The 27,001-nt window shown below is 37.4% G+C and overlaps 1 protein-coding gene, 1 non-coding gene and 1 pseudogene across 3 annotated transcripts in view; 1 reads left to right on the top strand and 2 right to left on the bottom strand.

Annotated features, from left to right (window-relative positions):
- Positions 1-3,135: 3,135 nt before the first annotated feature.
- Positions 3,136-27,001, bottom strand: part of PPP2R2A (protein phosphatase 2 regulatory subunit Balpha) — a 75,335-nt gene continuing 51,469 nt past the window's right edge. For both annotated transcript variants that reach the window (XM_063086378.1, XM_063086377.1), the window contains exons 4-10: positions 21,626-21,791; positions 14,160-14,272; positions 13,061-13,238; positions 11,351-11,515; positions 10,286-10,455; positions 7,671-7,762; positions 3,136-4,127 (exon numbers count right to left, since the gene is read on the bottom strand). In XM_063086378.1, coding sequence (XP_062942448.1) covers positions 3,848-4,127; positions 7,671-7,762; positions 10,286-10,455; positions 11,351-11,515; positions 13,061-13,238; positions 14,160-14,272; positions 21,626-21,791 — 1,164 coding nt within the window. In that variant the 3' untranslated portion in view covers positions 3,136-3,847. The remainder of the gene's footprint in view (positions 4,128-7,670; positions 7,763-10,285; positions 10,456-11,350; positions 11,516-13,060; positions 13,239-14,159; positions 14,273-21,625; positions 21,792-27,001) is intronic.
- On the bottom strand, positions 13,653-13,830 carry LOC134371425 (small nucleolar RNA SNORA81). The gene has a single exon (XR_010022846.1). It is a non-coding gene; the product is annotated as a small nucleolar RNA SNORA81 (small nucleolar RNA).
- Positions 17,012-18,288, top strand: LOC134369494 (E3 ubiquitin-protein ligase TRIM71-like; annotated as a pseudogene).

Genomic DNA, 27,001 nt, shown 5'->3' on the forward strand with positions numbered 1-27,001 from the left:
GGCACATATAATGACTTTGCAAAGGGCAGCTGAGAACCGTCTTCCAATTTTACTTTTTGCTGCTTCCCCAATAAAGTATGACCATGACAGACATCACTGGTGGCATTTGGGCTCTACCTCCATTACTTGGTCCTCACTTACTCCAGGGTCGTGTTGAACAGTGGTTTTATTTGGTCATATATCCACACCTTGGACTTTCCCTTTATTTGGTCCCTGACTTGGTTTTTAATAATGAAACTTCCAGTACAGAAACAGAACTCCCCTGTGTATACATTCTCAAAAATACCTCCTAATCGCTGTTTAAGACTTAACCACTGCCCCCTACTGGGAAAGTCCTCAAATAACTTGTTGCCATTGACATTACTAAGGAGTAAAGAGAAGAACACTAAAAAAGATAGATACTGGTTTTATCCCTTAGCCCAGTTTAATTATCTATTTTTGCCAAGTTCCTCCTTTTGTGGGGAACTAAGCTTTGTAGTGCCTTGTTTGATAGGCACTGTGCTAGGGAGGGACTTTTCCTACGTTATTAACTTTAAACCTGTGAAGTGGGTGTTTCTTAATTCTTATGGAGGCAGTCATTACACAACCTAATACCACTATGCAATAAAATGTTAAACAAAACTCAATAACAAAAGTATCTTTAATCATTTGAGAAAACCCCAAGGCTGTAGATTCACTAAGCATTTGACTAATACTAAAAACTGAGTTGTAATCTCACCTCCTATGCATAATTACAAAATCAAGCAGCGTCAGTGTCTAAGGCTATTAGGGGAACAGAAGAGTGGTGTTTAAGAAATCCTTTTTCACTGTGGTAAAATACACACACAGCTTAAACTACCATCTGAACAGACAGATAAGATGCCTAAAATAGCGTTGCTATCAAAAATACGAAAGAAAACTGACTCAATTCCTGATTACGTATCATATACCTATCTTTTCTACTTTGAGGGATGGGGGCCTTGACTTAGTTCTTCCAAAAGTGCACATAATTTATGTGTGGTGGAGAAAAGATGCTGAAGTAATATCCCTAAGGTAGCAGCAGTTTAAATTTCACTAAAAATGCTTTTATCAGTACTACTTAGAAAATGTTTTGTATGTGAAAGCTAAGAATAAACACATTGCTCTTATAAAATACTGCTACACACTGAGAACCTGTTTTCATATTTCTAGTTTTCTTTTTGCTTTAGAAATATCTCCAATCAGAATAACTCGCACATTTAAGGTTTTTTTAAAAAATTCTCTCAATTTTGAAAGAAAAAAAGTGTATTATTTATTTCAAGAGACTAAGGGCTTCACAGAAGCTTAATATCCAGTAGTTAGTTGTTACATAAACATGTTTTATATAAAAGTTTATAACTATTCTTGTTGCCCAGCCACTAAGATCAAAGATGATTAATAGAATGAAAGTTCTTTTTTCTACCATAATCTTTTTTAGAAGGTTAACAGAGAAGGAACAGGATATGTACACATTTACTAGTGGTAAAAGAATAGAAAATACAAGCAACTTCACAAGACTAAGTTTATTCTAAGTATAATTTTTATTAATAAAAAGATTAACCATGACCATATAAAATGAGTGGCTGGGCTTATTATTTGCTACACCAAAGGAGTTAAAAAATTAATACTTGAGGATAATGTTACAATAGTTTGTAATAGCATTCCTCGATAAAGGCATTTTAATTTTAGCAATTGTTTCTCTTAAATATATAAAAAACTAATCCTTAGTGTCATGGATAAGAATCATCATAGCTACTAATGAATCAAAAAAGAATTCCCAAGAGCTGTTTGGTGGTGTGATCTGAGGACAAACAACAAACCATAGGGAAACAACCTCCCAAAAACATCTTCCGGAAAGTTGCCCAACCAGAAAACAGAATATCACTGTTCAATACTTCCGAGAGGGGATTATCCCACTTGAAGTCAAGGGTGAAGGATAATCAACACAAATTGTGAATGCACCCGAAATCCCCAAATAAATTAGTAAAAGTGCCATTAAGAATTACCAGACATATATAATCATATAATGTGTTTAAATACAAACTTGTTAAGTCCAAAAGATACAGTAATTTTATTACATAAAATTTCTCCTGTGTGCTAAAAATGTTAACTTACAAGACAACTTTTATATAAGTGTAGTGTGGATTACGTTTGAATTGTTTAATCATTCTTCATTACTGAAGGTAAGAACAGTAGGTAGTGAACCGTTACGAAGCACTCAGAGTCCCTAAAATTCAAGGTTGTTATATGACTGCTCAACCAAAATATACTTCCACTCACTCTCTAATATAAATGCCTGCTCAATTCATCTTTTAAAAATAAAGTCCATTTTTTTCTCCATTAAAGCTTCTGCAAGACTGACAAAGGTACATTCTACCTATTAAAAACAGGGGTACTCTTCATCTTTGGATAAGGTATCGCCATTTAGGGAAAATGTAGTCATACAGAGATTACTAAATTTTTATTTGAGGCAGCTGATGGAGTCTATTAAGCACTTCTTGAACACTGTACTTTTAAAAGTTTGTTTTTAATACAGCTTTGGAAAACAAAAAATAGAAAAAAATATCTATGGCAAAGTACATTTCATTCTATTCTGATAGCTGTAAAATACAAAAAAAACCGGTATTTAGCGCAGTGTCAATTTTATCTATGTAAATCACTTGATGTTAGTTTTCTGCTATATTATATGATCGAATAAATGACCAAAAAGCAGTTTTAACTTGTTAAAAATGTTTTTCAAGTCTTTTTTTACTATTTAGTAAGGCAAAAAATGAAATTAAGCCCTGTAACAAGTCCTTAAAAAAATGAAGTTCTATAAATTTGGTTCCCATTTACAACAATTTGATTAACAGATGAGTTAAATATAGATACAATGTATCCAAAATCCTTCTAACTATAGCAAAAAAACCCTCTAGCATTTATAGATTTTGAAATCCTTAATCATACCAATATATATATTCATCAAAACGTTCATACAGAACCAATACCTCTCCTCCATGTAAAAGAACACTTGTTAAAAAATAATTAACAAAAATACCAATAAAACATAGGAAACTTATTTCATTTCACTGTGCCCAAGGGTATGACATAAAACAAACATTGGCTTAGAGGTAGCTTAAAAAGAAAAAGAAAACCAGATTCACCATTCTTTGTCACTTTTATTCAGTAGTTTTTTTTCCTTATTTTCAGCGCCAGACATGGCAAGGAGTGATTACAGCCAACTGTTATTAAAACATTTGTTCGCAACAGGTATCCCCTTTATCACTGACCCCAAACTGACTCATTGTGTGTGCTTTCGTTCTTTTTTTTTTCCCCAATATACCACCACCAAAACCAGGTGGAGGGGGCAAGGGTGAGAGAGATGGAGGGAAGAGTCCGGGAGGCCAGGAGGAATGCTACAAGCCACAGTAAGAATGAGCTGTATTTAATTTAAAAAAAGGAGGGAGGGATGTACCCCACAAATGATACAGTAATGAGGATACACAATTAAATCCCATAGCATGACTGAAGGCTTTCACTGTGTTTGACGTCATCACAATGGAAGGCATAAAAAGTGGAGTAAATCAATGTTGACACAGTCCGATCTAGTCCATTAGGCAAGATGGTGCAAGAAGTCATTTAAATTAAAAGTGCCCTACCCTCACCTAAATGGCTAGCAGACATGGAGAACACCACAGTGACGAATCCACAGAGCCTTCTCCATGTAGCTATAAAATGTGTTGTCAGATGGCACACTGTCAAACACTGGAAAGGGGCGCCACAAGGGGCCTCTCTCTCTTATAGGTACGAATGCTAGACTGAACTATCTCAACTAAGCAGGAAGTGGGCTCCTCTGCTAGGAATGCCAACCCTAATTCACTTTGTCTTGAAATATATACAGATTGTTTGTAGTGGCCACCGCGATGATGTTCTCCTTGGGGTGCCAAGCCGTGTGAAGGATTTTCTTGTTGAAGTCCAGGCTGTCCACACTTATCTCGTCTTTCTTCCGCTTGCCGCTTGCACAGACCTTGCGGGGCTTCAGAACCGTGCGAGGCTTGTTGTTTTCCCGCGACGCCTCTAGGGTTATATCTCGCTTAGTGTTCCTGTCAAACATTCTGAAGAAATTATTGTAAGATCCAGTCATGACGACACTGTAAAAGTGGAGAGAACACTCAGTCACACAAGTGCTCGGGAGACTGTCTGCAGGGCACTGAGCCGGCGACTGCCCCTCGCCTCCTGCCCTGTAAGGAGGAGCGACCTCAAGCAGATGTGAGTATAAGCAGCAGGGCTGCTGACAGAGACCCAGTCACTGAATAAACCAGAAACACGCTCCTACAGGCATGCACCACACACACAACAGTGGTCCCACGAGATTATAAAGTCTACACCCCGGGGAGGGGGGGGAGGGAGAAGGGAGGGAGGTTTTGGTGATGGGGAGCATTAATCAGCTACAATGTATATCGACAAAATAAAATTTAAAAAAAAAATGAATGGGAAAAATAAATAAATAAATAAAGTCTACACCCCCACCTAGGGGCGGAGTATGTTGGCGGAGGTATGCTCTACGATGTTCACACTAGCATGAAGAATCTGCCTCCCCACACATTTCTCAGAAAGTATTCCCACAGTGAAGTGATATGTGGCTGTAGTTAACTTGGTTTCCTACCAATTCCTCATTTTCATGACTACCAAAACTGATCACCAGAGCTAATGGTGTTCTCAAGTTAAAACTTCTTGGTAGTCCTGAGTTATCTTTGTTGAATATTTTTGCAACGACAGGCTACATGATCACCCAGACCAGCCAACTTCTTAAAGTAGCAACCATCTGTGGGACTAAAAGCTTCTTAAATTTATTTATTTATTTTTTTGTCCTTTTTGTGACCGTTAAGGGGATCGCAACCCTTGGCTTGGTGTCGCCCGCACTGCGCTCAACCAGTGAGCGCACAGGCCATCCCTATATAGGATCCGAACCCGCAGCGGGAGCGCCGCTGCGCTCCGAAGCGCTGCACTCTCCCGAGTGCGCCACGGGGCCGGCCCATAAAGCTTCTTAAATTTAAACAAACAAACAAACAAAAACAACCATGAAAAAGCTGTTCATAAAAAAATAATGCTTTATGATTGAAATTATAAGCTATTTAATTTGTTCCCAGGGTGTCATCTGGTTCAGATAATCACATTTTATGAATGTTCATAATAAATGAGCTCCTGAGAATATTAAAGTAGTATATATTTTAAGCAAATACTTCAAAAAGTTATCACTTCAAAGCTGTGCCAAATTCTTAGCCTGCCCAAGACACTTTTTTTTTTGCTGGCCAGTACAGGGATGGAACCCCAGATCCTTGTTATCAGCACCATGCTCTAACCAATGAGCTAAGTGGCCAGCCGCCAACCAGGACACTTTCTTCTCAGTTCTATTTGCCATCCATCACTGCTCATCACTACTAAGCATCCTCGTAAGCAAAACTTCCCAAGTCTGAAGCCCTGAATAAAATTTAAAAAGAGTCTGGTGCTACCACTACTTACCAACTCCTTTCTATGTGGTTTGAATCTTTATTATAAATGACATTACAGGATACTAGGTAATTGTTCAAAGTCATGCTTGGAAACCACTCTAAATACTTACAAATATTATGTATACAGCTTATCTACTAATGTTAATTCCTCTAAAGGACACTTGACAACAATTTTAATCAAACTCAAATTGGTACATGTCCCTGAATAAAACCACATTTCTTTTAAAACGATTTATGTAATTTAGACTGGCATCCCCATATTATCTGATTTTGTGAGATTTTAATGAATTAGGGTACCTAGACTATGGCTATTCGTAACTTTTAAAAGGTATTAAACCAATGTTTTTGTGGTATTCCTACCAAAAATGTATCACCTGAATCAAACAGGAGAAACATTAGACAACACACAAATTAAGAAATATTCTATAAAATAACACCTGTGTTCTTCAAAAAATGCCAAGGTCATGAAGGACAAGGAAAGAATAAAGAATTGTTCCAGAATAAAGGAGACTAACAAGATAAGACAACAAATTTAACAGATATGACCTTGGACTGGATACTGCGCCAGATTTTTTTCTTTGCCATGAAGGACAGGATTGAGGTAACTGGTGAAATTTCAATGAGATCTGGGGGTTAGACGGCAGTCCCAAGAGTCCATGCGGGTGTTTCTGTTTTGCATGCTTGCACCATTGTTATGCAAGGAGTGTCCTGTCTTTTAAGAAACAGTCTTTAAAGAACTTGGGGGTAACAGTCATCACGTTTGGAATTTACTCTAAATGCTGCACAAAGAAGTGTGTGAGTGTGTGTGCTCATACTGCTATAGCTATAGACAAAGACAGAGACCATGACACAGCAAGTAGCAATGGGGGGATCTGGTTAAGGACCAAATGAAGAGTTCTTGTGCTACTCTATGAAATTTTCTCTAAGTCTGAAATTATTCCCATTTTTTTTTTAAATATTAAGGGAAATAAATAACTCCCTTCCGATAATGGAAAGTAACGTGAAACTGCTAGCAACAGGCTTCAACTGTATGAGCAAGAACTAGCTGCAGCAGTGCACACGGCCTACTGGATCAATACCTCCTCCTGCTCAGACTCATTCATTTCTTTCTTCTCTTCCCTCTCCTTCTTTCTTCTCGATGCCACAGACTCAGCAGTGGACTCAAAGGCAATGCTTCTTATCCCTACCAACAGGACTCCAGGTTTACTACAGCCAGCCTATCACTGGGCCTCATGTTAAAAATCAGATAATAATTATAATTTCCAAATCCAGGCAAATAATAAACATCTGAAGTTTTATTACACTCTACAACCCATAACACCACGAAAACTCAATCATTCAAGCTTCGGTGATAAAACTACTATTAAAGTGCCTCTGGTTACTCTAAATCCAAGTTTACATAATTCCAAAATTACATCTTCTTTTACTATTTTCTGTACTACGGGAACATAGCAAATGGTAAATAAATATTAACAACAATAAACCTGAAATTTAAATAGACTTATCTATCTTTGGAAATAATGGCATGCATTTTGATGACACAGTAAAAAGGAATCATACTATGGCAAAATTGGAGATGATAAAGAGCATAACTACTCATAATGAGATGGTTAAAATAACACATACAAACTACTACTTCTATGAGGTGTTTATGTAGTATGTGGAAAAACCGGTGTATAACAATCCAAACAAAATATCTGCTGCCTAAATATTTCTAAAAACAGTTTAATAGTAGGATAACAACCATACTAATATTTCACCACTTTAACTGTTGGCTTGTCAGAAATGTGATTCATCTAGTTCATAAAAGAAAAAATTTAAAAATCTTTAAATAATTATTTTGATATCTAAATTTTTTTCTGTATTTTCACACTAGTGAAACACAATGCTTAATTTTTAGCTGCCAGTATAAGGGTACTTCAAAAAGTTTGTAGAAAATTAGAATTAAAAGATAATATGAATTTTCTATGAACTTTCTGAAGTACTTTCAAGGAATCCCTGGGGTGGGGTGGGGGAGTAGGGGTGGAGAAGGAAGTTAGGACCTGTAATTTATGTTAAACTAAAAAAAGCTGGACATACTTTTAGTGAATGTGGCAACCATACCAGAATTAATGAAACAGTAAGTTTCTTTCCTCTAATAAAATTCATATTTGGACAAGAGTTTCTATTAAAATCGATTACCTGTCAGATCCATTCCAACAACATTCAAATTTGTCAAATATACAGTCATTTTCATACAGTGAACAAAGTTTACTTCTGAGGTATTCATGCACCTGGGGGAAAACAAAAATATATTACATACGTACTTAATTTATCTCCAGATCTATCCACTGACATTACGAAAACGATTTAACAAGTCCCTATCTTCAAAAAAAGAAAAAAAAAAGGGCATATACAAGTATAGACACATACACCCTGTTTTTAATCTTATTAAATCTCAGTCCTCTTAGTATCAATAAAGGCATTTTATCATTCAACACACAGACAAGGCTCCTTTCAGGGAGGCAAATTTTCCTATTATACAACAAAGAAAAACTCCCTTCTGGGCATATGGCACAGGTGCCCTTTAGGAGCCCAACTAAAACTTAAAACATTTCGGTCAGAAAACATTTGAAAATGGCACAGATAAGAGACTAATAAAAGAACATTACAGCAATATTTGAATATCACTACAGGTTGAGTATCCCTCATCTGAAAACTCAAAATGCTCCCCAAACCCAAAACTTTTGAACACCACCATGACGCTCACTGGAGTGTCAACTGGATTTTGGATTTTCGGATTAGAAATGCTAAAGCAGTAAAGTATAACGCAAATATTCTAAAATCTGGAAAAAAAAAAAAGAAGAAAAAAGAAAAAAAATCCAAAATCTTAAACACGTTTAGTCCCAAGCATTTATCAATAAGGGATACTGAACCTGTACTCGGCTTTCAGTCCATTGATTGCTGATAAAAACACTGAATACTGTGCTTACTTCCTTTCAAATACCATTTTCTGGGCATAAATTTAACTAAAGCCTATATTTTTAATTAAATGCCTATACTATACATAGCATGATCATGCCCTAGTTTGGTGGACAAATTATATAGTTATCTCAGGTATGCATTGTTTTAAAATTTGACAGCATCAGTTGACATTTTGATAATGACAAAAGCTAATAAAATGTTTTTTGAATTGTGATTCCATATTTACTAATATTTCACAGGATACTAGAAAATGAGTAAATCTGGCATTCAAAAAGTAGTTCTGAGAAACATGATACATTTCAACATTAACATCGTTAAATTACAAAGGAAGGTTCCAAAGTATTTGTTGTGATCAGAGGGAAAAAGGAATGTCTATCTCATGATTCCTTTTTACTTAAAGAGAATCTTAAAAAGAAGTAATGATAGAAAATAGGGGTTATCTTCTAAAAGCTTAGAGTTCTATATTCCTTATGAAACAACCTAAACTCATCTTAAATGTCCATTTTAACTTTAAGTATAGTGGAACCGTACAGGCCATGCTGTGATGTTAGGCGCAAATTTTAATACAAAGAAATTAATGTAGGATTAGGATCAAAAGTAAGCATGTAATATAAAAAGTTAATAAGATAAAAAGTATCCTTCAGTCACACACAACTCAGTAATACACATGCACAAATTCAACAGAAATAGTTGACTCTAGATAGGCTTCATTTGCAAATGATGTGACTCTACTCTCACTGATCCAATTTAGCAGAGAAAAAAACTGCACACCAGGTAAAATTAGGTAGATCATCATAATGAAGCAACATTTTAGAGTGCACATAGTACAGGGTTTCTCAACAATTTAAGAGTATGAAACTATGGTTCAAATCAATACTCTCAAATGGGAATGGGGTAGTGGTAAGGATAACCAGGAGACACATCAATCTTGGCAGTTACACAAATGTACATTGGTAACATAGCAGTATTTTATTTCCTTGCTTCTGTTTCAACATAGTATTTATTTTGAAATTTCAAACACCATTAAGGAGAATTTTGAGTGGTTTTTGTTTGTCAAAGGGGATTTAAAAGTTTGAGAAACACTGTTCTAATTGTATTGAGAATACATAAAGAAGGTACCATTTACAAGTCCTGTGCTCCTAGGGCAGTGCTAAGTGTCTTCTGCACGGTATGCCCAGGGCCTAGCGCAGGCTCATGCGGCCCCACCCTGTGCTGGGGTGCACACTTCCTCACTCTCCTCTCTCTCTGACGCAGTGGACATGGGTCAATGGTCATGGCTAGCTGACAAAAAGGTAATCCAGAACTGACTTCCTACAACAGATAGGTAACTCCTAAAGCCATCTGCTGGGCTTTCAAGCCCTTCTCCTTTAGCTTAAGACAACAGTTATCAACCAAAAGGCAAAATACCAGTACATCTGACCTGGCATGCCAAATTTAAGCTCCAGTTCAACCACTACTGTACATGCTTCAAGCACAGGACATGCACCTCTGCTAGGACTGACTATTCTCCCCAGTCCTCCTCCTGCCCAGCCTTAAAGGAGAGTGTTCTTCCTTACCGTAAATGTACATAGCAGCAGGAAAAAGCTGTCAAGACTGAACCAAATGGGTAGCAAAATCACACTTTAACTGCAAAACTGAATAGACAACACAACCTACGTAAGCATACGTACGTTTAACATAAGGAAAAGCAACACACTCATTGATCTCCGAGGGGAAAAGCCTGATGGCGAACACATGCTGTGTAAGGATTAACACCTAGCACAGAATCCTTCTCTAGAAACACTTGGAAGTAAACAGGGCACGTGCTCAATAAAAGAAAAAACTGCAAATACCTGGTATGTTTCCACAGGCCTGTTTTCCATATTTAAGTCCCAAATTTTGACTGACAAATAGTCTCTAGTCATCATATATCGACCACTATGGCTGAATTTTACATCAGAAATAGAGGAGATGATTTCGGAAAAAAATGACCTGTTACTGGGATCTTCAGGTTCTTCAAACACTAAAAACAAGCATAAAAAAAAAAGGGCAAGGTGTACAATATTTCGGCTTGGACAAAGCATTTCCTAAAGCAACCATTCACAAACTTCCTAAGAATGAGGTAAAGTGACAGGCTAACAAAGAACTGAAAAACATCTCTCTGGTATAAGAATGTAATTCCCCCAAAATGTTTCTTAGGAGAGTGACTTAATACTGAAGTTGAAGATGCAGAAGTATAAAGTACATGTCCAGAGTCGGATGGCTCATTGAGAATAAGGCTCACCTGGGGCTTTTGACCTCAGTATGCCAGGTTGGCACATTCTGCAAATATACCTCACTGACTTTGCCTGTAATGTCACCATGAGAAACACACCATCCTCACCCATCTAAATTCATGTTAAGATTTTATTTTCTAGTCACCAGGTGAAGTTATTTTGTGGCAAGCATGTACCAATTTTCATGAGTTTTAAAAATATTCAACAACATGAATATTGCAACCGCTTTGTTTTTTAACCCAGTGGTTTTCAAACTTTTTTTTTTTTAAGGCAAGGAAACTCTTCTCAGAAGAAATCTTCCTAGGAACCTCAAAAGGGAAAGGGAGACAAAGAAGAACGAGGAGGGAGGGAGGGAGGGAGGGAAAGCATTATTCTACTTGAATACAAGGTTAGAGAGCCCAACCACAAGTTCCCAAAGAAGAGCATCCCACTAAACATACATTCTCGGGAATCAACAGACATGCCCCCAAGAGAGCCTTACTTTGTTCTTCCAGTGGAATTAACCTGTAATGTCTCAGGTGGAGTTAATGTACCAAAGAGTATCAAGAGGTTTAAAGACTTGTAAACTTATGTAAATGTCTGAAGCTAGTGTCAGGCAAATAAAATACATTATCATTTTGAAGAAAGATGCAATAAACTTACATTTAGAATGCCTATCACAAAGAGCAGATGCCCTCATGTCACATAACCGAATGGTTCCTTTACTGCTGCTGTATACAAATGTGTTACAGCTATTTGGATGGAATTCTGCTGCTGTAATCACCTCTGTTAGCTCTTCCATATTGGCAGGCTTGATATCCACGATATCTGAATGGCATTTTATTAAGGAATTTCCACTTAGAAAAAAGGGCAAATAACTCTACATTTCCCAAACCTAAAATCCATTCATAGACCTAAGCACAAGTATTCATTTTCAACTGCATTCTACTTTCATGAGAATAAATCCCAGAGAAATTAAAACTTTTAACACTAAAAACAAACAAATTTCGGAACACAGGCGAATTTTAAATCATTTTAGAGAAGCTATAAAGAAAAGACTAGTACAATTTATCTTCATAAACATTAAGAGAATTCCAAAACAAACAAGTAAACAAAAACCCCAAGAGGGTAAGAAGGGAAATTATTTGCACCACAAACAGCTAATTTACTTAACACAAAAAAAGGTGCTTAAAAAAAAAAAAAAATACACACACACACACTTAAATCCAGTGGAAAAATCGGGGAAAAAACAAAAAGAAATATAAATGGTTGATAAACATGAAAAGATGCTCCAGGCTACTCATGAAGAAAGAAATGCAAATCAAAACAACAAAAGAGGACTTTTTGACTCACTACAGTGATAAAAGTGTAAGGACACAGGCCCTCATATGTACACTCTTGGTGAGTATAAAGTGTGGTAAAGCTTTGTTAATTTTTCAAATGATATCTATTTGTAAAATATGTATATTAACAGTAGTAGTAATAACTGCTATCATTTATCAAGAATTTCTAATACTGAAAAACAAATATATCTATATACATTTCTATAATTATATGTATATATTACATGCATGTGCGCAGGTATATACAAGAGGTGATCACAAAGTTCATGGAAAAACTCGCATTATCTTTTCAGTCCATTTTTCCCACAAACCTCTTGAAGTACCCTCTTATGTTTATATATCATACACTTCTTCAAGGAATCTTCAAAAAGTCCATGAGAAGATTGATATTATTTTTTAAATTCCATTTTACTGTGAACTTTTTGAAGTAGGCATACAGAAAAATTTCAGAAGGATAATATAAATAATAAAAATGAGGTTTTGAGAAATATTTCTATTGACTTTATATCATCCCGCATCATCATGACTTATATGAATTTTTTTCCAACCTTAACAAAAATATTTTTATAACTAAAAAGTTTTAAGTAAATTGTTTCACAAATTCAATTATTTTTATTTTTTTTGCAATTCAAAAAACTTTTTAAATTTTTTAATTTATTTATTGAATCAAAATTGATTATAGAGGTTCAACATTGAGATATATTGATCAAATCAATATTACTAGCATATATATTGTTACGAATCATAATTATTATTAAAAAAATTCCTATTTTCATAGACATACTAGACAAATCCCTTAACATTCCATGAATCTAATTTTTAAATCAATACACTATCTTTATTCTTTATTAAGTAACTTTTCCCCAGTGTTTAATCACCCATATACAAAGAAAAACATAAGACACCACCTATATTAAAAGACACTATAAATAGAAGGAACTGAATACATTAAGGAGGGATGAAAATAAATCCCATATGGGTACAGCATGCCTTCTTTCCCAAACACCAAAAGAAGAAACCAAATGGATACTAAAACTCCTGTCTGTAATTTCCAGATGCCAAAGATTAATCCGCAAATCATCCGCAGATAGATATGTTTCATAATCACTATTAATAGAAATTGAGTTGATGTGATATGTATGAGCATTGGCAAATATTCTTCGTGGACTGGCCTCAACCATTAGATCCATGGGCCTAAAGACTGGCACCTGTCAATAAGACACACAAGAAACAGAGATTACAAAAGGCTTGTTGTTTCAAACAGCAGTTAAGATTCAGAATACTTCATTACTCCAGTTTCTGAGGGAACGTAAAACAGTAAAATATTACACAGATTTTAGTTTTAAAAAGCAACTGATGTTGATCCTTTAATGTGTAGAAATGGGAAGAAGAAAAAATAATGATCTGGACAATTTACCTTTTCTTACCAGTAATAATACTACAAGAACTTGAAGTTCTTAGTTCTAATCTTCTGGTTGAAAAACATACAGAGCTAATAAATGTTTATGATTCAAATTAAAGAGGCTAAAAAGGAAATTAACACATAGCATCTAATTCTTGGTACTTTTTAGCTACAACTATAAAATTTGGTTTGTTTCTACTTTTTTCCTTCTTTTCTAAAGACATACTGCACCAACTCTTAAGACAAAGGACACCAAACATTAAGAAAGACTCTACCCCAGTCTTTACAATCTAGTGCATTTACCTTTTCTTCTTGTGTGTACTCTGCCAGCATTATTACAAAAACCAAGATATGGTTCTAGTTTCCGCAATTTTAGCACCAAACTTATAAAAGAAAGTCATTTCTACTTGTTTGATCTCCCAAGAAAATTAATCATAAAACTAAATCTTGTAATAGCTGACATTCCAACCATGAGAGCAAAAGATCGTGGTATAGTTTAAAACACAGTCTTGTGTTTGAGTCCTGGTTCTGCCCCTGGCTAGTGAGAATGATCTGTAGGTCAGTTTCTATGTTTAAATGGGAGTTACTCAATCTCCTATCTCGTTATAGAATTGTTTGGGGTGCTTGTAATTATTCCTATCCAAGTCCTGCTCAGGATCTAGGCTATATGACATGAATACAGAACACTATTCATCAGAATGAGAATCGTTCTGTCTTATGTACTTACTCGCAGTGTAGTTACTGTAGTAGGATCTCTATACCTTCCATCTTCCTCTTTCAAGTTATACCCTTCTGGTCTTTTGTCCCTTTCACTGATTTTCCATAACTTTATTGTTTTATCTGGGGAGAGAATGAAGAAAGTCCTCAAAAAAAAGGGAGGGGGATGGGGGTAATACAGATGGGAAAAAAAAAAAAAAATTAAGGCATTTTAAAGATGTCATTTCATATTTCACCTAAAAGGGTTTTAAGAAAAAAATGCCTTATCTGACTTATTAAAAAATGTCTTATCAGATGAGTAAAAACATACACACAGAAATACAGTATAGAAATCACAAACTTATACATTAATGGCACACATAAAATTCCATGCGAAATTCAAGTCAAGTTACAGCCAGGTCTCTATCCTTTAAAGATATTTAAAGCTAGAGAAAAAAATCACGCATATATGTGTGTATGTAAACATATTTATGTCTATACATACACACATACACACACGTAGGAGGGTACCTTCAAAGAGTTCATGGAAAGATTTGTATAATCTTTTGCTTCAATTTCTCCATGAACTTTCTGAAGTAACCTCATACATATATGCTCAATATTTAATTTTTAAAAATTTAAAGAGAATAAACAATGAAGTCAGCTAAGATTGCCTGTTATTTAGAATCAAAATGGTAAATAAAGCACATCTCCCCTGGTCCCACTTCCTAGCAGATCCTATCAAGACTTCACAGACTCTTTCACAGGACCGAATGCCTCTGTTTAAATATATTTTTCCCCCCTCTTCCATCAGGGATTCCTAAGTAAAAAGCAAGGCCTGAAAAAAATCGACTTATTAAAAGCATACATCCCTGAGTCCTTCATGAAGACAAAATTCCCAGGTATCAAGGACATATAAAATAGCAAATTTTAAAAATAAACTTTAATTTTGGAATTAAGTTTCTGTAAACAGAAAAGGTACAAAGAGACTACAATGTTCCCCATATACCCTTCACCCAGTTTCCCCTAAAGTTGACATCTTATGCAACCATGGTACATCTGTTAAAACTAAGAAATTAACACTGTACATTACTATGAACTAAACTATACACTTTACTCAGATTTCACCAGGTACTCCACTGACATCCCTTTTCTGTTCCAAGATCCAAACAACACTGCATCAAGTCTCCCTAGTTTCTCTGACTTTAACAGATTCTCAGACTCGCCTTATTTTTCATCACTGGACAGTTCTGAATGATGGTGGTCAGGTATTTTGTAGAATGTCCCTCAGCTGGGTCTGCTGGCTATCTTCTCATGATCAGAGTGGGATCATGGATTTTTAGGAAGAATACAGAAGTGAAGTGATTTTTCACTGTATCATACCAGGGAATCCAGGGTATCGAAATGACTTTGGTCACTTGGTTAAGGTAGTGTCACCAGGTTTCTCCACTGTACAGTTACTATTTCCCCCTTGCTGTATTCTATTCTATTCTTTGGAAGTGAATCACTAAATCCAGTCCAGACTTAAAGGGAGAATTCAGTTACACTTCCTGTAGGGAAGAGTATGTACTACATATTATTTAGAATTCTCTGGCTAGAAGCATCCCTTCCTCTCATTTATTTATTCAATCAATAATTTATATCACTATGGACTCATACAAGTTTAATACTTTTGTGTTATAATACTAAAATAGCATTCTTATATAAAAGCATCACATTTCCAGTGATCTTTCATAAACAAATAGGTGTAGACGAAATTTTTAAAAATAGTGTATAAAGCCATTTTACAAAGGAGTTCAAAACAACTCAGAGAAAACAGCGACCCTCTAGCCTGGTCATCTCTCTTGTTACAGAAGAACATGACAGCTGCCCCTAGGGCTGTCCTTCTCAAAGCTGAAGGGTAAACAGAAAAACTGTGAACTTTATAGTAAGTTGTAATCTATTATTTCTTCTTGGCCCTTGTAATCTTGTTTATAACTCTCTTGCAGTTGAGTTATATGTGTTTTCTATGTGGTATTTAGTTCATGTGTATTCATACAATACAGATAGACAGGTAGGAGCCTAGCCTCCATATTTTGAGAGAGGTAAATATTTGTTCTAAATTCACCATCTAAAGATGAAGAGGATGACAACACCCCATATCCGGATAAAGAAACCCCAATATGCTTATCATACTTTCAGAAAGGAAGAAATCAATTTGTGGTTCCTAGTAGTGTTACAGGAAGAAAACTAAAAAACAAAACAAATTTAACTAAAAAAAATTGAGCAGATTTTAAAAACATATTAAGCTTAAGAAAATTAACGTGATAAAATCTGTGACTTAAAAGGTTGAATAAAATTTTTTCAATAACATGAACACAGAATACAGAAGTACTAGAATTACATGATTTCCATGCAGTGCTTTGGGACAAAGCAGTTAGGAAAGAACTTAAAAGTTTAATAAGTACAACAAATTAAAAAAAAATCAAATCCTCATGCTCTACGGTAGTGATATTTTTTCCCTGGAGTTTTTGGCCGAAAGGAGGAAGTATGTGAGAATAAAGAAACTCCATGAAATTGCACACAAGATTATGTACATATATACACTTTTCAGAGAAGGGGATTATCAGAATCTCAGCAAGATCTGTTCCTTCCAAAACTACTGCTCTGTGGTGTTTCCCTATATTGCCAACACCAATAACTAAATCGTTCTAGAAGTCGTAAAGCCCCTGTGTGTTCCTCTTGCCACAAAAGCAGAGGGCTGCTGCAGGAAACACGATGCTACCAAGTTTCCTTTGTGGGAATGCAGCTTTAACAAGATCCAACTTCTCACCAATACACTGTTAAAACGTAACCTATTTATGAGTGAACCCGGTGTTATTCAAACACTTGCACTGGAGACCCATGTTCAATAGGTCAGTCAGCTGTCCCTTCTCCATCCTATCCATGTTTCCTGAGCACTCCCACTTCATCAGCACCATGATGAGGAGGTGCTGCACCTGTCACGAGTGCATGATGGGCCAGCCCGGGGGCCACAGTTTCATCTACCTCCAGGAGGCGCTGCAGGACTCGAGGGCTCACCAACAGCTGCTGGCCAATGCCCAGCAGGGCCACCAGACAATCCAGAGCAGGTAACCTGCAGACACTGCTGTGTGCCATGATGAAGAGTTGAACACAGTGACCGTCTACTATCTTATCTGAGCATGGAGCAGTCCCCAGACAGGGGCAGAACACGTGGAGAAGGCGACAAAGGTTGCACAGTCAAAGTCATGACCGCAAGGCACAGGAAGACCCTGGAGGAGCACAAGTGCCAACTGCCACAGAAGGCAGAGGAGTCCCACTGGGGGAAGCAAAGTCTGTGTCTGCCAGGGAAGGAGCTGCAGCACAACCTCAGCAAGCTCAAGAGCAGTATCAGAGCCACCCAGCGGGTCCAGGTGCAGGAGCTGAAGACGATGTGGAGCCTCCTGCAGCACCAGGGTAATGACTGAATCATGGCCACACCCCTGACCAGGTGCTGTACCCAGGCTTTGTTAGGAGTGGGGCCTCTGCACTGCTCACCAAGGCAGGCAATGGGCTCAAACAGGCCCTCCAGGGTAAGGTGGGCACTGGGCTTCTGGGCCTGAGCTTTGACAGTGAAGATGACAGCCATGGCAAGCTCAGCCACCCTTGGGGTGTGAGTATTGACAAGAAGAACTCCATCGCTGTCACCGAGTGTAGCAACAACTGCATCCAGGTGTTCAAGCCCTGTGCTTGAACCACAAATCCAGCCTCCTGGGTTCCTGTCTCAGACAGTTCAACCAACCAGCCCCAGTGGCCTGGAGGTAGGATCATGGTGGCTGACGGCAACAATCACCGCATCCAGATGTTCACCTTCAAGGGCCAGTGGCCCTTTAAGTTTGGTAAGAAAGGAACCAAGAATGGGTAGTTCAACTATCACTGGGATGTGGTGGTGAATTCTGAGAGCAAGATCCTGGTCTTGGACAAGCAGAACCACCGGATCTAGCTGTTTGGGCCTCATGGCTTCTTCCTAAATAAGTATGGCTTTGAGGGGGTCCTCTGGAAGCACTCTGACTCCCCGGCAGGCTGTGGCCTTCAATCCTGAGGGCCACTTGGTGGTCACTAGCTTGATTCCAGATATCACCAGGTCGAGATATTTGAATCCAATGGCAGCTTCTGTGTAAGTCTGGTGCTCAAAGCGCACAAGTGGACTTTGGCAACAATCAAATCCGGATGTTCTAATTGCATTTTCTAGGTTTCGGTGTTTGGGGTGTGTATCTCTCTCTCTCTTTGAATTTCAAAGAGGAAACAGTGCAAGGAAATGTTTTTCTTTCTTAAAGAGAATAAGAAATGTGCGACATTGCTTAAGGCCTACCTCATCTCTACTTATTCATTTTTTTACAGGTGAATGTACTTATCTTCCCTGCAGAGTGAAGTGACCATTTCTATCTACCTCATAAATTTTTCTTTTCCTTCTCCAACAGGCCTTCTGCCGCTCCTAGGTGGTGTTCGCATCGCCCTCTTCCCCTTTGTGGAATGGGATACACGCAAGCCTAGCACCTGGATGGCTGGAAGGGCACTGGACGTGTGTGGTGGGATGTATTCTGTAGACTGAGCCAAGGAAACACAACAAAAGTGCTATATTTTTGCGATGTGGAGGAATTAAGGATAATTCAGAAAAAGGCAAAAGAAGATTAAAGAGAAAGAGAGTAAAAGTTAAATGACTATGAAGTCATTTAAGTAAAAAAGACCTGGGAAACACTGCAATGATGAAAAGCTAATGCAAAATGAAAGTAAGATTAACTGTGGTTAATCAAAGCTGCAGGTGTGGTACTATTTTCCAGCATTCTCCCGTAGTGGTAACTTCTAATCTTTTTATAAGTATAGAGACCCATTACATTGGGGGGTGAGGGTGGGGGAGATTATGCTACATCTCACGAAGAAAACTACACAAAATAATATAAAGATATTACTCAGATTTAAGAGATGTTAACATTTTCCTAAAACTGCTTTCTTTCTTTTGAAGTAAAGCTTTTCAGATATAGCTCAAGTCCTACTTCTCCCATCCTTTCCTCATCCCATCATACCCAGAACACAACAGTTTATAAAATTCCCAGACCTGTTTTATCCTCACACTGGACTCTAATTTTAAGCACTATTTTTAGCGCACACACACAAAAATGTAGCACCCAATTAGTTGTATTTTATTTTGTATTCATTAACAAAAGATAAAAATCTACAATGTATTTAATAATTTGTATTATTAATAAATGATTTTTCAAATTTATGTACTAAACGTATTTGGGTGATACTGTTGATTCTGTCTACAGATAAAAACTGCAGATTCACAGACCCCAGACCCAATCACTGGATCCCAGCGTCTCTCCCTCCACAGAGCCTTCGTGGTGTTCAGTGTCTAGAAAGGCTCACCTGGTGATGTGGTGTTGCCAAAGGAGTGTGAGGAAGCCTCTATGGAAGAGCAGGGGGACATTACAGAAGTGAAAGATGGTTAAGATTTAATCGACACGTGAGCTGAAATGGGATTTGCTTCCAAGTAATGCTAGGGGGGAAGGGAAGGAGCAGTACCTGACAAACCACCTGGCCGTGAACTGAGAACTGTGGGGACTTGTGACGGGCATGCTGGGCTTCATTACATCTTCTCTCTACTCTCTCCCTCAGCTTATACTTCAACACTTTCCCTCTATAAAATGTAAAACGATTTAGCCTCGAAGAAATGAACATAATCACTAGGAATAAATTTTCCAGTACATGAAATGTGTACCACACCTCCTAGGGACATTTACTTCTAAAAGGAGAAATTATATAAATGGTATGATTGTGTATTATTTGATGTCAAAGAAAAGAGCAATATCTGAAGTGCTATTTTTTTCCTTTCATTTTTGAAGTGCTATTTTGAAATAGCCTGGTTCCCCACACAAATTAAAACTGAACAGAGATTAGAAGCCAATGTATGACAGAAGTAAACACAGTTCCTCCATCTATGTGCCGTGGGTTACAGGGATTCAAGGGTTATTTCCTTTTATTTTTTTTTTTTAGTAAGGAGAAGGGAGGGGAATGAAGTTTAAGTGAAAGGAGAGGGGCAGAGGCACGAATTTCAATGGGCTGGCTGGGAAGAGCTTTGATGATGAGAAAAACAGGCCCCTAAGAGGAGACAAACTTATGGTGTCAGGCAACGGCATCGTTTTATGGACTGTTTCTCAGAACTCAATAATACAGTGGGCTATAAGGCATAAATTATATGAAAGGGGTGCTTAAGATCTTCCACCATGTCACCCCATAAAGTCACTTGAGTCCACATTATGCAAATGGTAAAGAATGGTAAGATCTAGGTGCTAGAATTTGATTTTATTAGTAGGGAGAGGATGAGAAAATATGAGGTTCCCCCAACACGTGTCAGCTTCAAAAAAGTTTTAATCTAACGTTTTTATAGACTATTAGCTACCTAGAACCTAAAGTAACTCCTCAAACACTCTAATGATTCTCCTTAGTCCCACAAGGGCTAAACCAAGCCACAAAATAACTCATAGGGGAAAAAAATTAGAAGAACAAAAAGAAATCACCAACTCTTAACTCGTTATAAAGTACTTCGAATTCTGGTGGAGTCATTACACAATTACACTCCTCACTTAATAACTTTCTCCTGGACAAGTAAAAGAATATGAGAAAAGTCCTCCTCCAGCCACATGGCTTTTTGGGCAGACGGCAATATGCTGATGGGGTCAGGTAAGAAGAATGCTCCCAGAGAGTGTCTCCAAACAGAGACCATTCCCTGGCAGAGCATCTTGTATGCACAGTCAGAAGTAACTCTGTGTACAGTGTGGGTACACTTTAATAGGAGGAAAACAGGAGATTGACATTTACTGAGCACTCACACCCATTATGCATGTGAGGAGCTATCATACTCAATACCCACAATGATACGATAGATATATGATATAGACACTACCTCTGGCTTGCTGATGAGGAAAATTCATCTCAGCCTTAGGCACCTGCCCAAGGCCACTAAGCTGAGAAGTGGAAGAGAGGGGACCTGACCTAAATCCTACGGTGCAGCAGCCCTCTCTTTTCACTACAAAGTGGATGTGTGCTAAACAAAAATGAGTGCCTGAGAATCTTCTAGAGGATCTAAAACTGCAAGTAGACAATAAAAAAAGGGAAAGTAGTATAGTTTACATTCTGTATAGGGAAAAAATTTTTCCTTATGTCTATTCAGAGATGTCTTTTTTTTTTTTTTTTTTTTACCCGTAAGGGGATCGCAACCCTCAGCATGGTGTTGTCTGCACCACACTCAGCCAGTGAGCGCACTGGCCATCCCTATATAGGATCCGAACCTGTGGCCTCGGCGCTCCCAGCGCTGCACTCTCCCAAGTGAGCCACGGGGTCAGCCACAGAGATGTCTCTTAACGACGATTCCTCTTTGAAAAGGGGAGAGTATCCTCTGGGATTTGTGCACACAGTGGCACACAGTGGGCATGTGAAAAGAAAAACATGTACACTTACCATTGGTAGACAATAAAAACTGAGCAGCATTTTTCTGGGGTAACCACCTAATTTTGTTGATCTTCTCTTCTATTTCTAAACTTTTCAAGTAGTCGAACTCTGGTTCATGGCTCTGGAAGGTGCTGTAAACATTATATTCTCCTCTGCTATGAGACTGGATTTTGTTCTAAAATGGAAACAAAAATATTTGGAGCACTGTTTAGAAATATTTAAGAATAATCAAACATGTCATGAACCCAACAGACCCTGCAAATTCTGGATGACTAATTAGTTATATCTTACAGACAATTATACTGTTTTTTTAATATTCAAAGACCTTCAAGAAATAAATAGGAAAGCTTAAAAAAGAAAAGCTAAATCAAGCTCACTAATAAGTTCAATTCAATAATAATATTAAAATACGGATCCATTCGATTACTAATTTACTATTATAAATAGTACAGAGACATACTGATTAAAAAAAAGCGAGCATCCGTAAGGAGTGACCTCACTGAAGAAGTAAAGATTAAAGAAAAGCACACTCGGAAGCAGCTGGCTGGGCATGCCTTCTTCCTCCGCCCACCTTAGGGTCGACTCCCGGTCTGTTAAGTTACAGGATGTATTGTCCTCCTTTTCCTTTCTGATCTGCCCTTTGGTTATTTCACTGCTGAAAATCTCTTCTTAAGACAAGAGCTCTCATGAATGCAATGACCCCATTCGACCTCTACTCCCACCCCAAGACCACTGTTACTGGAGAACTCTATTACTGATCAAGCCCACATTCAGCATAACCCAGCAATGTTCCCATGCACCCCCACCAACAATGCTTACCCCCTCCTTAAATCAGCCACCTTATCGTATGAGTCTTGCACGCACTGATAATTTATTACACTTAATATTAGTTTGAAAGAATGTAATTTAAGCTATTAAATAAAAATAATACATGTGAACTTCTTCAGTTAATACTAATACCTAACCAAAAGTGAGAATTATAATCATGCTCAGAATTTCAACTTTTGATCTACCATCACATGATTAAACACCTTTTCATCAAAAACATTTAAGTCTAGTTCAAGGAAGATCCTATGGAAAAATGGTTTAAATAAAAAATATAATTATATATTACTGACAGTCAACTATTTTAGTGAGTTATCAAGTGAAGCATTTGGGATTATCTGGTGAAAAGGACAGCCTATTATTCTCCATATCAAAAGAAAACGTCACTGAATCATCTTGAAGGTATGTGTTCTGGGTTGTGTTTTCCAGTAGCTTGGTAATCTGGACTGTTCACTCATGGATACAGTTATATTTGAACCCTTTGATAGCAGTATCAATTATTACTGATTTTGCCAATGGTAAGTATACAGAGTGTACCGCAGCCATAATCCATACTGGGGATATACAGGGGGTAAAAACCAAACTCAGAGCCTTGGTCTCATTTTCATACACGTACACCGTATTAGATAACCTAATCCATCAAACATATATTTGAATAACACTTGAGAAGAAATTCTATAAAGCTTCCATCTAAAATCACTCACCCAGTTTGACAAAGTTAATCATTATACTCTCCAAGAAAACTATGATAATCTAAACAGCAACTGAATTTTTAATATGAATGCTGCATTTTAAACTTTGGTTTTTCATTTAATACTTAAAAGAAGAAACTACAGCATATAGCACTATGAATACTAGGTCCTGGAGGGACAGATTTAATAACAGAGAGTCCCCACCTTTAAGTGACTTGTGTATGCACAATGCTAGTCACTGGATGATGAGTGCAGGAAGCACAGACTATGAAAACATCTTCTGAAGCAGACGAGAGCACCAAGCTGCAGGCTCAAGAACGACAACACGAATCTAAGCGTGGCCTGTGACATGATCTAAAACCAAAATCATGAGGTGTCTGGCAGTCTCCACGGACTGCAAAAAAGACTATCTCTTTCAACAGGAAAAACTATATCACACAAGGAAAAAATTATGTCTATAATTAAAGATGCCAGACTGAGCACAAGCATTAGCCTGCCCTCTCTCCTGAAATTCCACTAAAATAATAGTAAAAGAATGTTTAAAGACAAATCTTCAAGACAATGAGATGACAGTAACGAAAGAGAAAAGGCTGAGACAGGTGCATGTGAGTGGTAACCCAAAGCAGACTGCAGAACTGAGCCTTGGCCCACAGAGAAACTTTCCGTAATACTTGGGGATTATACATGTTCTTACTTATTGGAGGGAGCTAAAAATTAATATATAAATTCACACACACACATACACACACAAACCGGGGGGGGGGGGGGAAGAAGATATAACAACCACAATTATTTGAAGTTGATACAACAAGCAAACAGAAAGGACACTGTTGGGGGGGGGGGGAGGAGAAGGGAGGGAGGTTTTGGTGATGGGGAGCAATAATCAGCTACAATGTATATCGACAAAATAAAGTTAAAAAAAATGAAAAAAAATTAAAAAAAAAAAAAAAAAAACCAATAGAAAAAAAAAAAAAATACTTGGGGATTATAACAACCACGACAGCACTCTTTGCATGAACCAAGTCCAGGAAGCAAATCTGAAGAGAAAGAAACAATCCCAAATCCTCAATACTATGCCACTCAAAGGAGAATGCATCCAAGTCAAAGAAGACTTTCTTTTGTTTTAACCTCCCCACTAAGGCCATAGAGAACTGTGACACATTCTTGAGTACGTGGCATTTGGGTGTTCTTGCAGAGCTTTTCCACCTCCCTCATTTTTTCTTGGTTTGCCAGTATGATCACCACGAGAACCTATTTTCGTAACCATACAATCTGTGTGAAATTTTCTGCAATAAATTTAGAAGTGCTTTATCCACAGCACCTACAGTAGTGCCTGGCATACAACAGGCATTCAATAAAGACTGTCTAAATGAACAGTAACAGCAAAAGGCATAAATAAAAGGCAGTGCTGGTATGGAAAAGGGAGGTTGAAGTTAACTTGGTAAATGCAGTATGGCATGGAAATTAGAAGGAATAGGTTAGACACAAAAACAGCAACACAGAAGGATTTAGAAAACAGTTCTTAGTGAACTTAAAAAAAAAGCCTACAAATCTCTCAGAATGAGATGACATACTTAACACACATTAAAAACAGTACACAGAAACAAAATTACACATTTCAATGCAGATGCAAACAGCATCCACAATATATAAGTGATAATATATCATAACCAAGTTTTAAAGCAAAGTAAAGAACCCCGTGGTGCTGGCACAAGGTCAGACAAGCACACCACTGAAGAAGAGCAGACGCAGCCCAGAGGCACACGTGGATTATGACGAAGGCAGCCTTTGCTGTGCAACGAGGAAAGGAGGTCTTTTCACTAAATGGTGTCAGGTCAACTGGCTAATCATATGAAGTAAAATGAAGCTTGACCTGAAATCACTCACATAGATTGATTGATTCCTGGTGAATCAGAAACGTAAGTGTGAATGTACACAATTAGTTCTAGGACAACACCATCCAATGGCACGTTTCTGCAAAGAGGAGAACAATCTGCATGTGTGCAGTCAAATATGGTAGCCACGGGTCACAGGCTGAGCACCTAAAACGTGGCTACTGTGACCAAGGAAGTGAATTTTTAATTTTACTTATTTTTAATTAATTTACATTTAAATGGATTTGGGGGCTACCATACTAAAACCGTGCAGTTCTAAAACATAATGGGAATATCTTCCTCGACCTTGGGGTAAAAAAGTATTTCTAATACAGGACAGAAAAAGCTGAAACCTTAGGGAAAATACTGACTAACTGTACTGTATTAATATTAATACCCTTCATCTATAAAAATACACCATTCAGAAAATGAAAAGGCAAATCATGGAATGAAAGATACTTCCAACTGAACAAAACTCATATGCAAAAAGTGTAAAGAAAGCCTACAAATCAATTAAAACAAATAACAGACAACACAGTAGAAAAATTACAAAGGATTTTAATAGGTATTTCACAAAAGATGATATCCAAATAGCCGATAAATACATTTAAAAGATGCTTTACCTCAATGTTAATCAAGAAAGTACAAATTAAAACAGCAATATGATTCACTCATACCCCTAGAATGTCTGAAGTTTAAAAAGACTGGTAATACAAAGCATTATTATTGGCAAAGATGCAGAACAGCCAAAATTTCATATACTGCTCATCAGAGTAAAAATTAGCAAAACCACTTTTTACCGTACTGTCATGTCTACTAAAACTGAATGCTTCCCCCATGACACAATTTCACTCATGACTATGTGCACCTGAAAACAGGATCAAGAATATTCGTAGCAGTATTATTCTTAATAGCCACAATCTGAAACAACTGAAATGTCTGCCTTCTACAACATAATGGATAAACAAATAGGGGTACAATAATACATAACAACATTATACAGCAATAAAAATAAGCAAATTATACCTACACAAACATACTGAGCAAAAGCCAGACACAGAAGAATACTTACTGTATGATTCCATTTATAAAAAGTTCTAAAACGACCAGCCAAACTAACTGCAAGAAGGCTCAGAACAGCAGGAATGGAAAGAGGAGGGTTCACGGGAGGGTAGCAAGTTCTACTTCTCGACCTAGTAGTTTGCTAGGTGATAATCCACTAGTGTTCTGTGCACTTTTCTGTGTATATTAAATATAGATTTAAAAATACACCACACAAATAGTGCAGCTACTACAGAAAACACTACGAAGGCTCCTAAAAAAAAATTAAAAAGCAACCTTGCTTGTGGATTTTATCCAAAAGAATTGAAAATAGGACCTCAGAGAGTTATCTGTATACCCAAAAGGTGGAAGCAACCCAAGCATTCATCGATGGAAAAATGGATGAAGAAAATGGATATCATCTATACAATGGAATATTATTCAGCCTTAAGAAGAAAATCCTATCATGCTACAACATGGATGAACCTTGAGGACATTATGCTGAGTGAAATAAGCCAGTCACAAAAAGACAAATATTGCATGATTCCACTTCTATCAAGTAGACAAATTCACAGCAACAGAAAGTAGAATGGGGGGTGCCAGGAGCTGGGAAAGTGGAAGGTGGGGAGTTGTTCAAGCGAGAATAGAGTTGCTGTCATGCCAGACTGGGGGATGTCCTGGGGATCTGTAGTACAACAATGTGCACTGGGTTGACAGTCACATAATGTATACTTGGAAACTGTTGGGAGGGTGAAATTTAGGTGTTTTTTGGCTATTATAATACACAGCACACAATAATAATATTCGTATTACAAGAACACGTTCTGATGGTCACCTACGTAGAAAGAAGTAAACGAGATTAAGTTATGCAAATGGAAGGGAGTGTGTGTGCGGCGGCATACCCCTGTGCATGTGTCTGTTTAAAGGGAGGGCATTGCCATGACCCATAATGG

This window comes from Cynocephalus volans, chromosome 2 (assembly GCF_027409185.1).
Source record: "Cynocephalus volans isolate mCynVol1 chromosome 2, mCynVol1.pri, whole genome shotgun sequence".
NCBI lineage: Eukaryota > Metazoa > Chordata > Mammalia > Dermoptera > Cynocephalidae > Cynocephalus > Cynocephalus volans.